The sequence below is a fragment of the Pimephales promelas genome, chromosome 17 (assembly GCF_988280905.1).
Source record: "Pimephales promelas chromosome 17, fPimPro1.hap1.1, whole genome shotgun sequence".
NCBI lineage: Eukaryota > Metazoa > Chordata > Actinopteri > Cypriniformes > Leuciscidae > Pimephales > Pimephales promelas.
The window spans coordinates 21,137,004-21,152,802 of NC_142785.1; the positions used below are offsets into that span (position 1 = coordinate 21,137,004).

General features: G+C 35.6%; 1 protein-coding gene and 1 long non-coding RNA gene across 2 annotated transcripts; one reads left to right on the plus strand and one right to left on the minus strand.

Annotated features, from left to right (window-relative positions):
* Positions 1-5,553: 5,553 nt before the first annotated feature.
* zfp36l2 (ZFP36 like 2 zinc finger CCCH-type) lies at positions 5,554-8,050 on the minus strand. Its single transcript, XM_039661377.2, has 2 exons — positions 7,841-8,050; positions 5,554-7,254 (listed from the first exon to the last, which is right to left on the minus strand). Exons 1-2 carry the CDS (start codon positions 7,880-7,882, stop codon positions 6,157-6,159), a joined length of 1,140 nt encoding a protein of 379 aa, XP_039517311.1. The 5' UTR covers positions 7,883-8,050; the 3' UTR covers positions 5,554-6,156.
* Positions 8,051-8,125: 75 nt separating this feature from the next.
* On the plus strand, positions 8,126-13,490 carry LOC120471540 (uncharacterized). The gene is made up of 3 exons (XR_005620824.2): positions 8,126-8,246; positions 11,109-11,320; positions 11,449-13,490. It is a non-coding gene; the product is annotated as an uncharacterized LOC120471540 (long non-coding RNA).
* The last annotated feature ends 2,309 nt before the right edge of the window (positions 13,491-15,799 follow it).

Sequence of the window (15,799 nt, forward strand, 5' to 3'; positions counted from 1 at the left end):
ATTCAGAAGAGCGAGGTATGTAGAACATCTTATGAAATTCAGAATATGTCCATCACTCATGCCTAGAATGACTGTCAAGCAAGTATTTTCACCTTGTCAGTTACCTGAAAAATAATAATTAGTAATAGCTGAGTCCAACCAATCCTGCCTACAACTTTAGCTGTTTCAAATCTTAGTGAGTACCTAATACAAAATATACAAATATCAAACTATACGTGTGTGTGCAGAGTCGAATTTCCAATAACAGTAAACTTTACTTACAATAATATAGTCACAGGGTACAAACAGGCAGAAAACAAACACTCTGGTGAAAATAACTAACACAGACACCTTACATAAACAAGAACCATCCAAGACTAACAGAACAGAAGGAAAATACAGATACCAATGAACAATAATGAGGTATGGAGACACGGATGATGATGACGAAGAACAAGTGTGATAGAGAGCCTAAGTCCCGCCCCTCCGCTTCTGGGTCATGGGACCATATTTCGGAAAAAATATGTGTGGTAGTCAATGGCGAGAGGCAACTTATCTTTTTATTCCATGGTGGTCGATCGCATGGGGAGGGATTTAGGCTCTCTATTGAGGGAGTGAGTTCAGGTGTGGAGACAAGAAGGATTCTGGGAAGTGTAGTGAAGACGAAGACAGAATGGTGCAGATGATGACTGTGACGTGAAACAAATGATTGATGCTAACAGAGGAAACATGAGGGGAACAACACGATTCTCATAAAAATCATTAATATAATTTCACAATAGTATAACTGTAAAAAAATGTTTTCATGATATGTAATTAAAACATTTTTTCTTTTGTCAAATTAACTTAGATAATTTATGTAGTTCAGATAACATAATATTTTGAGTTTCTGGTGATTAAATTAATCTCCTTCATTGTATTAACTCAATTTTTTCCATTTCAATGAACTTAAAATTTTAAGGCAACCAGGTTACTTATTTTTTTAAGTTAAACCAACAATATTTTTTTACACTGTATATATATATATATATATATATGTATATATATATACATACAAATATACAAAACACATTTTAATATATTTTGAAGCAATATATAAAAATATATAGAAAACTAAATATATATGGTAGTTTTCTATATATTTTTTATATATTGCTCCGAAATATATTAAAATGTGTTTTGTATTATATTATGAAAAATATATTTCCTTAAATTGCACTGTTTACATCTATATAGCACGTAAATTAATTTTAGCCAGAATAAACAGATTATTGTTTTGCCTTATTATCTTGTCTTCCATCTTGGATGTTTTTTTTTTTGTTTTTTTTTACTCTTAGCTTTTGTAAGCATTATAAAGAATATTTTGCCTACATGTCAACCTGAAAAATACATGGTGTATACCTTTTGGAAAGCACGTTCATGGCAATAATGTATTCAAATGCAGACTGTTTTATGTTCAACAACAAAAGCAGTTAGTCGTTCGTTTAATATAAATTTGAATTATTGGTGTTTGTCTGCAAACTACACATCCAGGCGTCTTTCTTTACCCCACAGAAGGAGGAAGGTAATGATTACATGTGAACATCCCATTTCCAGTCAGGAGAAACAGAAAGGCTATTCTCTCTCATCAGCCTTGCGCTCAAGGTCAGTTTCGTGTACGCTTCATACTGACGTCAGTGTAGACTCTAGCACAGCAAACTGTATGTTAATGTGTGTGTGCTTGACCTATTTAGCAGCCAGGATATCAGAAAGGTGACTTACTCCTGTATGAGTCAACATCATAAACCTCAGGCAGGAGGCTGGGAGAGCTCCATTAAATATAAGTACATTTAAACTGACGTAGTGAGAAAAAAAGCATCTGGGAAAACACCAATCTGAGCAGGGCTTTAAATCAAGCTTTGTCTAACAGTGAAATTTATTGATTCTCTAAATATTAAGCCACTCCATCTGCAAGTTATGGAAGTTAATCTCCACTTTATTGAAGCTAAAATGTGAAATAGCCAAATTGTGACAGTCAATTCTTGTAGTTTTTGGTAACAATTTATTTTACAGTGTCCTTGTTACATATGTTACATGTACTTCCCATAGTAATATTATGCATAATTATGCATATTATGCACCTTAAGTAGCTACATGTTGCTTAATATTACTCAGTAGTTCACTTTAAAAAAAAAAAAACAACTTTTGCTGATAATTTACTCACCCCCATGTCATCCAAGATGTCCATGTCTTTCTTTCTTCAGTCAAAAAGAAATTAAGGTTTTTGATGACTTCATTGGGCACCAAACGGTTCAAGGTCCAAATTTCAGTGCAGCTTCGCAGGGTTTTAAACGACATCAGACGATGAATAAGGGTCTTATCTAGCGAAATGATTGGTCATTTCAAAAAATAAATAAAAAGGTTTAAGTTTTCTAAGCACAAATGCTCACCTTTCTCGGTTCTGTTCTGAGCGTTCGTGACTCTCCTGTTCAAACTCGTTCATCAAAATGAACAAAACTTTTTTCTAGTCATGACTCAAAGGGTCCTAGATAAGACCCTTATTCATCGTCTGGTGTCGTTTAAAGCCCTTTGAAGCTGCACTGAAACTCTCATTTGGACTTTGAACCGTTTGGTTCCCAATTAAGTCCTGGAATGTTTTCATCAAAAACCTTAATTTCTTTTCAACTGAAGAAAGAAAGACGTGGACCTCTTGGATGACATGGGGGTGAGTAAATTATCAGCGAAAGTTTTTTTTTTTTTTAAAGTGAACTACTCCTTTAAATATATAATTTCACTGTAAGAATGACACCTTAAGTGTAACCGTGTTTTTTTCATTATTTTTTATTTGTTTATGTGGAAACATGCTTCCATAGCAGGCAAACATCAACCACAAGACATGAATTCTGTGGAGTGAACAGGTTGTGCCATTGTTCTGTGCTAGTATTTTGATTCAAATCCCAGATGGGCCTCTCATTTCCTTTAGTTTAGACCCCTACTGAGTGCGTTGCTCTTTATGGGGTCTTTGAATTCATTGTTTTGCACTGAGGGTACTGTGTGACAAGGCAGATTCATCATGCTCGATGTTTTATTTCTGTGTCCCTGATTCTATTATGCTCGTGAATCCATTCACTGTAGAGATTTCCTGTCCCTTGTGTCCATATGGTAGGCTTTGTGTCAATCCAAGCATCACTATTGCTCCATTGGAATCTAGCCCATCTTGGAGGAAACTAAATCAAGGAGGGCGATATCAGGCCAGTAAACTCTTAGCCCACCACACCCCTCAGAATCTGTGTTTATGGATGTGATGTGCTGTAACTTTTCTTATGACTCACTGAACTATATTGTGTTGGCTTTCCCCTGGTTGCTCTCAGATAACGCTTAAGACAATACGGCTGCCGCAGAGGCAGAACACATGGGGTTATGAGTATAGGACTGTTTGCTCAAGGAAGGAAGTGTTCACTTAGTGCTTTTTAGACTCCAGCACTTGAGGAAGAGGAGGAGGGTGGGACTTCCTTGCCTTGTGCATGGAGGCACTGAAACTAGCACCAAGCACACATTTCTGACAACAAAACAGGAAAGGCACAGACCAGTTGGTTTGTTTGTCACAGGTGCTCAGTTGCTGAAGATAAGCCTGAGCCAAAGTGGAGCCTGTCCTCCATCCTTCAATGCAACAACTCTGTTCCTCAAAATATAAAAGTGGTCTTGTATATAGACAAATATATACAAATCAAATCATTGTCAAACTTGTATATATACACATGTATATGTGTGTGTGTATATATATATATATATATATATATATATATATATATATATATATATATATACATATATATACAGTATATATATATATATATATATATATATATATATATATATATATATATATATATATATACTGTATATATATGTATATGTGTGATGAATCTAGAGAACTATGAACATGGATTATAATAAACCTCAATAAATTATAATAAAATAATAATATTCTAATAATAATATTCTTTTATAGTAACTCAAAATTTTGACAGAATGTATGTATTCATTTCTGAAAACTGTTTTTGTGCCTCAAGCCTACTCCATATAAATCACAAAAGAGGGGTAGTGGAAAATATCCAAGAGGAATAGCTTTGCTCCCAAGAGTCCCTAATCAGCGAACAGAGAGGTTTCCTGCTTTTGTGAGATGTGGTTCATTAATGGCTGACAACCTTTCTTTTACACATGCACACTGACACGCAAAAGACCCCCACTATACTCTACACACAAGCACATTGGATCCAGACATAAATGTTCGCATATAAGCTAACGCTTAATCAACTTTATCATACATATGCTTGTGAGAGGCCATAAATTACACATTCTCTAACTTAAACAACTTTGCCTAAGAAGTTCTTGTATGTAAATATTTGCACAGCGCCTTATCTTCACGAGCAGACCCTTAACGCTGGAACACGTCTGCATGTGTTATCCTAATTCCATTTCTTACCAGCACAGAGAGGTTCATACATTGGCCTGCTAGTTTTATATCATTATACTTTAACTCATCTGCATAAACCAATGGTCATTTATAGTGAGGAAACACTGAAAATCGTAGCATTTCTAACCGTCTATAAACTACCTCCCACAGATTGCTGTGCAAGGCCACTCCACCTCCCTCATACTTCACTTTCTGTCATTCACACAAAGCAGGCCTCTATTGAACATTCTGCCAGGGGAGACCAAACTCCAGGACATTGTAATAGCCATTTTTCCTGAAAGAAAAGCAGGAGGGCGGGAAAACAGACTAGAACAGAAAGTAGACAATCATTTACAGGACACAGCATGCCGTCTTGAGCAATAAAGAACTCGCATATCCCACAGTTAACTGAATAAAAACTCCTCAAAACATCATTATCTTGTTCAAAAATGCCTTTATTAGAAGTTCTATATATAAAACAAGTACAGTACAAATTTACTCTGCACACTTTCTATACACAGTCCAACTCCAGCTGACGTTCACTTATTACATTCAGTGTTGCGTTACTTCTTCCAAAAATGTTAAAGTAATCGTTATTAAGCAACTACAAACCTTAATATCCCCAGTCAGCATGTGTAGAGAAGAACAGTTGAAAGGCAGAGATTCTTTTATTAGGAATGGTGTGATCCAATGATCTAATTGTAGAAAAATAAGCAATGAAATAGCATCTCATTCACCATAAAAAGGCATCTTGATCTATGAGCTACATTCAATTCGATTGGCTTTAGATATACACCAAAGCAACTGCTTTATTAGGTTAAGCTACAGTATGTGGGATCCTCAACCCCAGCAGAGACATATTAGCTAGTTATTAACCTCTAGATAGGAAAGTGCTACATTCTCTGGCACTAGACAGCAATCGTCATGCAACCGTGTGCAAATGGATACTTTTTTTTTTTTTGGTTGTCGTTATAATTACCATTGATAAAGAAAAAAGAAAGAAAAGGGAAACAGTCATACTTGTAGATGTGAAGTCAGTTAGTTCTTTACGGCCAAAGACATCAGGCTACATTCTACGAATGCCCATAGATCCTCTGATGCTCCCCTCCCTCCCAAGAAATCACAGCGTGACCTCATCAGACGCTCCCACTTTTTAATATAGATACACACAGTAAACAAAAATCGAAATAAATAGCATACAATCTTAAATTATTTACCTATTTACAGTAAAATAGACAAGTTAACAAAAATATATTATTGTGAGACAAACCCAACCGTTTCCAGATTAATATTGGCGATCACAATTTAAACAGGAATATAAGTGTATTGCTTTAGATTTGATAAATACCATACGGACTCAATTTATCCTTGAAGGCTATACTTTCAAATGACAATAAATAAGTTAAATAGATTTCGAAGCATGATGCAAAAAAATGCAATGATACCACACACAGTTTAAAAAACAAAAATCTGCAGTGACATTCCATGGCCAACTATGAGTCCCAGTTCTTGTGCGCTCACACCACTTTCAAACGTATGGAATGTTTTCCCAAGACTTGCTTCTAAATAGGCCTTTTTTCCTGTTTTAGACCGTTGTAAGGAAATGTCATTGTAAGGAAAAAAAACGAGAAAAGAAATGCATCACGACAAAATCATGAGAAAACCAACAGCTGAGACTGATATTTGACCTGAAACTCATGTTGGCACTACTTTTCGTAAAAGGCTATAACAATAATAGCAAGTCAATCGTCTGAAATCGACAGCCTGCTGAAGATTGGCAAACGTTTATTGGCGTCCATACTGGGCGACTCCGAGCCACTGATTGTGCCGGAGGAAGAGCAAGAGCCGCTCAGGTACCCCTCAGGATCTGAGAGGGAATCCGGCGGGCTTGGTGGAGAATCGAACACTGGAGACTCGGAGAGTGGATGCATGGAGGGCAAGTGGCTCATTTTGAAAGGTGGCGACGGGGGGCAAGCGTTGGTCTGAATGTTACCGTACAAGCCGCCGCTGGTCTGATGGGTAAAAGCGCGTTGGGTCTGAGGGATGATGGGGGCAAGAAAAGCCTTAAGATCCTGATCTGGGAAAGTGAACGCGTTCAGACAGGGTGAACTGGGAGTGAGGGCGCAGGTGGGCGGTGGGGGCGTGCGGGACGTCGGGTTGTCAATCAACACGGACTCGTTGATGCAGGAGAAGCCGGAAAAGCTCAGGCTGTGATGCAGCTTCGGTCTTTCCCGCTGTCTCAGGAATGGGTTTGATGACTCCGTCTCTCCCAGCACACCACCGAGCCTCGCTTGAGTGTTATTCGTTGCAGCTCTGCGCTCATCTGCATTGTGAATGAAGTGGCAGCGGGGGCCGTACGGGCAGAAACCGATAGTGTGGAATGTGCGACAGGGCTCAGTCTTGTACTTCGGGTGGCGGGACAGGTTTCTCAATTCGTGGTAGCCGTGAGCAAACTGACACTTTTCTCCATACTTGCATGAGCCATTTTCCTCAAAAGGTCTGCAAAGTTCAGTTTTGTAGCGGGTCGAGTTGATCTGAGAGCCGGGCTTTTGCTGAAGGATTTCCTGAAGTTGTTGACTGCGTTCACTTGAGTCACTGAACGCGCGGTCTCTGTACTTGTTTTCTTTATTCATGAAGGCAGGTGTTGAGCTCTCAAAACCAATCTGAAGCCTGTTGCTCATGTTGAAGTCCATGTGGTTAGTTGAGTTACTCCTGAAATAACCAAAAGACCTGTTGCTGTTGGTATTAGTATTGGTATTGGAAGCAGCAAATGGGACCCCAACATTCCTCTTTTCCAGCATATTTTGCAGAAAGATTGCATTTGAATTCGGGACTTTTTCCTGAAAGAAACCAAACAGTAGTTTTAGTTTTAAAACTATAGTTTTAGTGGGTACATGTTTAAACACATTAGAAAAGAACTGCAGGAGTGAAATCACTAATGGACATGTCCAAAACTCGCCTGAGGTGACAGAAGTTATAAGACATCACGCAAGTTTAAATAAATATTAAAGATTGACAAGACCAAAAACACATGAGAGTAGTAAAATGTGAAGGCTATGTTATAATGAAAAAAGAAAAAAGATCTGAATCAGTTTGTCTTGCCATTAAATTTACAAATAATGTCTAAGCAATAGATTTCCAAAAACTACCTTACTTTGTTGAATACAAATTATGTAAAAAATTATGAGACTCAAAGCAGGGCAAAAAAGGAATTAAAAAAACAAAACTCGTTACTCGAGCGCGTTATGTGCCACAAAAGCCAAGTGAGTGGTAACATTTAGTAAACATGGAGCTCTCGCGTTACAAGTTTTGAAATTGAATAGCTAAACAACCCAAGATAAACAAAATATCAAAATAAGTTGAGAAAACAAACAGAAGTGAACTTAAAACTACTTCTAGTACTCGTTTTACAATATTAACTCTTACCCTGTCGAAGTCATATATGGAAGACAGCACCGAAGCAGACATTTTCTATAGTGAGTTCCAGCTCAGAGGGGGAAAAACTTTTCGGACCGAGAAGGATCCTTGTGCTCTCAAAGAAATCCACGGCTGAACGGGGCTTGCGTCTTCAAACGGAGTTGGTAAAGGTCGCTGGAGTTCTTTGGAGTTGAGCCGTACTGGTTTTGGGGAGTGTCGTTCATGGGCAAAGTTTGCACATGTGTATAAATGCGTTGCAGCTGTTAAAAGGCGGAGCTTGAAAAAGTTTCAACAGTGCGCTGCCCGAAGCCCCGCCATTCCTGACACGTGGTTTTGGTAACTCCCCCTCTAGTGCCCTAGTGAGCACTGCGTGCCTCAAGACGAGACAATTCAACACAGCAGAAATTGAACTCAGGTGAATGAAATCTTATTCTCCTCTCCTCCTCGTGTAGTTATTGAGCATAATATTAGCCTACACTCTTAGAAGAAAAGGTTCTACATAGAACCTTAAAAGGTTCTATCAGCTCCACGTTTTTGGAAAAGGTTATATTTTGCTTTCATTTGTTTTGTCCTTTCCGGATTAAATATTTCATATTATTGACAAGCAACACCCTAAAATGTATTTATGAATGCATGTGGATGATCACAAAATTCAAGATCTGGGGGTTATAAAATGTATAGGCTATGTTTATATCATTTTATGTAGTTAATTAATATCACACGAAGTGCCATTTCAGTTTTTCTCCTCCAAAAATCAGCATGATTAAATATTAAGTTACTACAACAGTTTAATAAGCAATAATTTAATTACAACTACAAAATGTTGCAGAGTAATGTCATATTTGAATGAATAATAGCCTATATAATCTTTGTGCCAAAAGGGTTCTTTCTTGTTGTAGAACCTTTTTAGCATAAAAAGTTATTTTGAGTTGAGTAAAGAACCCTATGCTTCATATATAGAGCCCCAATGAACCATTTTTTCTAAGAGTGTAGTTCTTAATCCTGGTTATGGATGGCCCCAGGCAAGGAACTAAACATTTTGGATGTCTCCCTTATTTGACACATTTCAGGTCTTTCGACCTCTACAGTGCCCCCTATATGTTGAAATGTAACGTTCCATTACAATAAGTTTGGCAATGCTCGGCGATGGGCCTGGATTTTTTTAAACTGATTATTAACTCTTTTATATGCAATATAACAGACAAGAATTACGATGCTGATATGTAATACAGTACAACATCTGCTGTGCAGTTTTAGATCAAGAATAATCCTTTGTGTCAGATACAATATATTTAGGCTACTCTATTTCAAAAGATCAAGGTAAGATTAAAAAAACATTGAAAGAAGGCTGATTTTATTTAATCAAAACTACAAACTAAAAAGATAAAATCATTTTGTGAACTATTATTATGAAATATTATTACAATTTGAAAATAATATCAACAACAATAATAATAACCTAATTTTAAAATCTCTGTCCCTCTCTCCAAAAAACTTTGGAAACATTACTGTTTTTAATATTTTTATCTTATATGCACATCAAGCCTGCAAACATACAGAACAAAAAACAGTAATATTGTAAAATAGTATTACACTTTAAAATAATGTTTTTCTTTTTTGAATATACTTTAAAAAATAACTTATTTCTGTGATCATCACATGATGACAAATCATAATATTTTTAAACTGATATTTGTTTCAGGGTTCTTTGATGAATAAAAATGTAAAAAGAAAAGCATTTATTCAAAATATAAATGTTTCTAAAAATATAAATCTTTGCAACTATTTTTAACAATTTAACATCCTTGCTGGAGAAAAGTATTAATTTATTTTAAAAAATAAGAAAAGAAAGAAGAAATTAGAAAGAAAAAAATTACTGATCGAACTTTTTAACATATTATGTGGAAATGGAAAATGTCATATTTTACCACTTGTGAACTGGTATTTACCAGTGTGTTGCGTTCAAGTGCTTTTGTTGACATAATATGGTAAAAAGATGGAGATCCAGACCTGTTTTTCAGCTAAAACTATTTTAGACTTTAACAGCAAGAAATGATTAATCAAAATTCAAACAGTAAATAATATGCTTTATATTTTCAAGATCATGAATAGTACATATTTTTACCATTCACGACCATAGACAGTAAAAGTTGCTCTCCGCCATTTTGAAAAGGTCATAGGTCAAGATATTCTACGAGTTGCCTAGTGGAAAAAAACCCATGAGGGGGTGTTCATGTGCATTTTTCACGTCAGATTTTGGCATTTACCATAATTACCATAGCCCGTAAATGCACCAATATATATTGAGACAAAATATTTTTATTGTAAATAAATGCTGTTCTTTAAAAAAAAAAAAAAAAAAAAACAACAACAACAACAACTTATTAATCATCAAAAATCCTGAAAAAAAAAAAATTAAAAATAAGCAGAACAACTTTTCCCACCATTGGTGATAAATCAGCATGAATGATCATGTGACACTGAACTGAAGACTGGAAATTTGTATCACAGAAATGTTATTAATGATATTTTACAATATATTAAAATAGAAAAACATTATTTTAAATTGTAATAATATACACAATATTACAGTTTTTCTTCTGTTATTTTAACCAAATAAATGCAGACTTGACGAACAGAAGAGACTTCTTTCAAAGACATAAAAAATACACTGAATTTTCTGCATCATTATTTCAGTCTTAAGTGTCACATGATCCTTCAGAAATGATTCTTAAATGCTGACTGATCGACACCAGTTTGACTAGTGAACACAATAACATACTGTTATATTCATAACTGCTAAATTTATGCTTTATTTAATGAAGTGCAAAATGATTTGTTTCCACACTGAACGCAATGACTCAAAGGAGAGCGGCCTAGTACAGCTCTGTTTGTGGAGAGTTCAGTGGCTATTTAAGTTCAGCCCATGTGAAATTCCCATCATTTTTTAAAGAGGCAGTTTCTCTTAGCACTCCTCACCACAGTGGCTTTCCATATATGATTAGACCCATATATTATGTAATATGTTTCATGCGTTACACCGTCTCATTTTGTGTGATTCATATATAAAACTAAAGACGAACTGCTCATAGTGGATAGGAAAGTGGCAGAACTCTAATCATAGTCGATACAGCTCTTAGCTACAAACCCTCAATTTAAAGCTTTAAATTACACGCAAAGTGCAAGCCTTAGATCAGCCGTGGTCCACGGACAACTGAATCAACCCATCAAAAAATAAAAAGAGGAAGAAAACTCTCAAACAAAACTCTGTCCACAGAAACCACTCATCCATTACTCTGACTCCGATCATTCCAAAACATTACATCATTGCACAGAGAGGGAACATCGCTACTATGGCCAGAGCGGCTGCCAAGGCGTCTGCTCAGGACTGTACACTGACTTCTTTGTGATGTCCACAATGAGTATCCAAGGCGACCCCAGAGAGGACGGCCCATGAGGGAACGTTTCTTGTCTTCCATGATACACATGGTAATGCTGAACATTCTTTCTCTGACTGTACTGTTGCTGTGTCGAGTCACACTGACTGGACCGCTGTCGTTTGAAGATGCCCCTCATACCGTATTGTATTTGCTGAATATTGTCCATTGATCTCTCAGATTGGGGCCCTTGTTTTGTGACCCAGGAACTTCCCTACAGGCCGTATAGTGCATCCAGAAGCCATGTTTGAGGTCTGCTCGGCTTGTTTATGTACGGTTACACCCAGAGCTGAATTTAACCCCGGCTTCCATCTGTTGCAGCACCCAGGGCCCTGCACGGAGATGAGACCGGTTTGGGTCGGTCTGTGCCGCTTGCTTACTACTAAGCACGACTTGCTCCTATGTGTTATTATCGTCAGAGGCGTCTCCTTTGTGGCAATATTCTTTTTTAGCCAGTTTTTTTTTTTTTTTTTACCCTATTTTCATTGACCTTAAGGTTCATTTAAGGTACTTTTTAGCTGGATTTCATGTCGATTTTATGGTAAATAGGAAATTATTTAAAAGAAGACGAAAAACAAATTTGCTCCTTTCCATAGCTCAATAGTCACTTATACAAAGTACATGTTAAATAGATATGTTTTTAGCTGAGTCTTGAATGTAGCCACAGATGAGATATTATGAAGTGTAAGGGGTAGTGAATTCCATAATTTAGGAGCATTAACACTAAATGACCTTCCACCAAATGACCAAGAAATAGAGCATTGCAATAATCCAGACGTGATGTGATCAATGTATACATTTCCGCATCAGCCAAAGTGAGAGAAGATCAAAGACGTGCAATATTACGAAGATGGAAAAAAGAGTTTTTAACAAGAGAAGAAATATGAGAGCCAAGAGTTGATTAAGACTCCAAGGTTACGAATAGATGAATAAGGCTTAACATGAACTACATTAATATCAAAGGACAGGTCCATCCTTTTGACTGAGGCAGCAGAGCCAATCACTAATATCTCAGTTTTTATTATTCAATTTGAGGGAATTCAGGGACATACAATGCTTGACGTCCCTGACATGAGCGAGTCCCTGACATGATGCGAAGCTGGTGGTAAGATACATTTTAATGTCATCAGCATAGCAATGGAATTGAAGTTCATGCCTTTGCAGGATGTCACCAAGTGGATATATATATATATATATATATATACTGTATATATATATACAGAATATATATGATAAACAATAGTGGGCCAAGAACTGAACCTTGAGGAACACCCTTTGTAAGTGAAGCAGTGGCTGATCTATTGTATGTTGATATAGTACTTTCTGTCGTTGATGTAAGAAATAAACCAGGAACGAATCAAGGATGCCAATATCTGAAAACAGAGAGATCAGTATTTTATAGCAGACTGTGTCAAATATGCCGCTTAGATAAGGGAAGCATCAAGATGTTTATTAACCCATGAAACGTAAATACTAAAAAAGGAAATATTTAACAAAAAATAATAAAAAAGAGGAACGCATTATAAAGCAATTTTCTATCAGTATTTTATTGAATTTTGTTTATAGCCAGATGTCAGGTCAAATTTATGCTTAATATACAATTATTGAAATACTAAATAAGAAAAAAAATTAACAAAGAATCTTAAAAAGGAGGAAAACACATTGTTAAAAAAAATACAAATTTTCATTAATTTTTGCACTTAATAAAATAATTTTCTATGATAATTTAATAATTTTTTATATTAAATAATTTAGGTCCTTTTGGCTGTCATTTTCACTCATAAGACAACTTTCTATTAGCATTTTATCGAACTGATCAAATAGACGAATTTCATTTCAATTTTATGGTGGATATGAAAAAAAATATTTAACAAAGAATATTAAAAGGAGCAAAAAACATTAAAATATGTATATTTTGTCATTTTTAACTCATTAAACACTTTAGAATTCTATCGATTTTTGTGAAATGTACACTTTTCTACTAATGTATCCAGATTACATTTTGGGAGTCTCTCCTAAACTGGTGCTGTTCCTCCCTCCTGGTCATGCCACAGAGCTAGTATTCTGGGTTTCAGTGTGCCCTATTGGCCTCACCACAGCCAGGCGGCCTTTCATTACACTAGCCAAAGGAGGTGCCTTGGACATCCCCATCGAAGACACCATCACCACACCCCAGAGTGTGCCCAGCTTCTCGCTTCTCATTATAAAATAAACCGCCTAAATAAAAAAACAAATAACTTTTTAAAAAATCATTTTCCTGGACATTTTACACTTTCTCTAATTTTCCATATGTTTTCCATGACTAGAAAGTTAGTCATCAATGATCCAGCTTTTCAAGGTTTTCTAGAACGAGTGGAACCCTGACATGGCTGGAACTACATCGCCCTCTGCTGATAAAATAAAGCTTGCAAGGCATTTCCTCCCTTTCACATTCCATATGTGGCCTACTTTGTTAAAAAGGTCATACATTCATACTGTAATGAGTGAGACTATGTCAGCTATTTCAGCTTTGTGGTATTACCTTATAATAATAGGAAGAATTAAAGTTGCATAATGAAAGATATAAAGTGTGCCCATAGCTAACAATTGACTTTAGTTTTGTCAAAATTTTAAAAATTACGGTCAATGTGGCAGGTGGAGTTGGAATTTATTAATCGTTTTTAGCAAAATATTACATCTTTGATTCTGTTTTACCTGCATGCCAATATTATACCGGTCACCAGAGGGCAGTATGGCACTTTTATATCATTGTGCTGCGTTGGAGCTGCTTGAAGATGATCATGTTACTCAGCATGATCATGTGAGCATCCATGGTGAGCATATAATATTGTGCATCAATGGAAGAACATCTGAGCATCTGTACAAAGGAGTTGACGGTCACTAAGTTACTTATGTTTCCTATAGTTGTTAGGTTACCTAAACTGTAAAAAAAACAAAAAAACATTGACTGTATTTTTGTCATACATCTACAGTTCTGTTTGAAAATTAACAGAGGTTTAGATGTTGATGTTTTAATGTTTTATTTTATGAATTTACCATGATGGTGATCAGTGACTGCTTTAGTTGAGCTCTTGACCCTTGACTTTCTAACATTTATGGCTGCTGTAACTCAAGACACATTAATGGCAAGAAAATCAGAGAGAAAATAAATCAGGAGCTGTGATTTTACAGCATGTGACCCATTAGAGTTGTGATAATCTGAAGAATTTTTAAAATATTGTGCACAATAAAGGTTTGAACTACTGTATCTTTCAGGCATTAAGATATCCGCAAATGAATCTCGATGACAGTAACATTTCTTGATGTCAGTGTTGGTCAAAATCGGACAGTAGTTCAAAACCTTTTTTGTACCTCATGTGTTTTTTAAAGTTCTTGAGATTATCTGTTTGTCATGCTGGTTCGCATATGGTATGGTTCACAGAGTTGTACTCAAAAACATGAAATATATTAGTATTGAACATTCATCATACAATTAAATATAAGAATTTGCATGAGATCAGTGAATCAGGCCTCTATATGACGATTATGTCATGAACAATAAATAGCCAATAAGACGTGATCACATTTTCTCTCTGATTTTCATGCCACAACAAATGTGCTTTATAAATACAAAGCAGCCAGGGAAAATCTAGAGTTAGAAAGTCAAGAGTGATCTTGATCAATGATCTCCATAATGGTGACTTCAAACTTCATTGTTTTCAATGAAACACCAACGGCTAAACCTCTGCACTGTAAAAAAAAAATATATATATTTTCAAGATTTGTTATCACAACATATTTTCTTTTGTCAAATCAACTTTATAATAATTTATTTAGTTGAGATAACTTATAATTTTGAGTTTCTGATGATTAAATTAATCTCCTTCATTGTATTAACTCACTTTTTCCAGTTCAATCAACTTAAAATTTTAAGGCAACCCAGGTTACTTACTTTTTTAAGTTAAACCAACAATATTTTTTACAGTGTAGTAATCACAACATTTTTTTCTTTTGTCAAATCAACTTAAATAATTTATTTAGTTCAGATAACATATAATTTTGAGTTTCTGAAGATTAAATCATTCTCCTTCATTGTATTAACTCACTTTTTCCAGTTGAATGAACTTAAAATTTTAAGGCAACCAGGTTACTTACTTTTTTTTTAAGTTAAACCAACAATATTTTTTTACAGTGTGGTATATAATGGGTCTATATTTAACTACATCAGTAGGTTCCCCTGCGGAATCGGAACTAACACTGCATTTTTACATGCATTAACAAAGTTGGAAAAATGTATTCCTTTATCGATAAATTAATTAGGTGTGTGATGGTGGCGCTGAGGGGGGTGAATATTGTTCTTTAGAAATGGTGAATCTCACTTAAACAGGAAAAGCTTTTCTGTTTGTTCTGTTATTGCTCTTATGCTACGAATAGGCTTTGCTCTCGGAAAAGGAGAAGTGCTCACTAACACAGATTTAGACAGTTTAGTGGACAATATTTGAGAGACCTTTTGTGTACATAGAACAAGTCTTAGATCTTTGAGTTCAGCTCA

Excerpts from the sequence above, each read along its gene's own strand:
- zfp36l2 (XM_039661377.2), bottom strand. The coding sequence starts at position 7,882 with ATGTCTGCTTCGGTGCTGTCTTCCATATATGACTTCGACAGG. Across the intron at positions 7,255-7,840 it reads CCATATATGACTTCGACAGG|GAAAAAGTCCCGAATTCAAA; the intron begins GTAAGAGTTAAT and ends GGTTTCTTTCAG.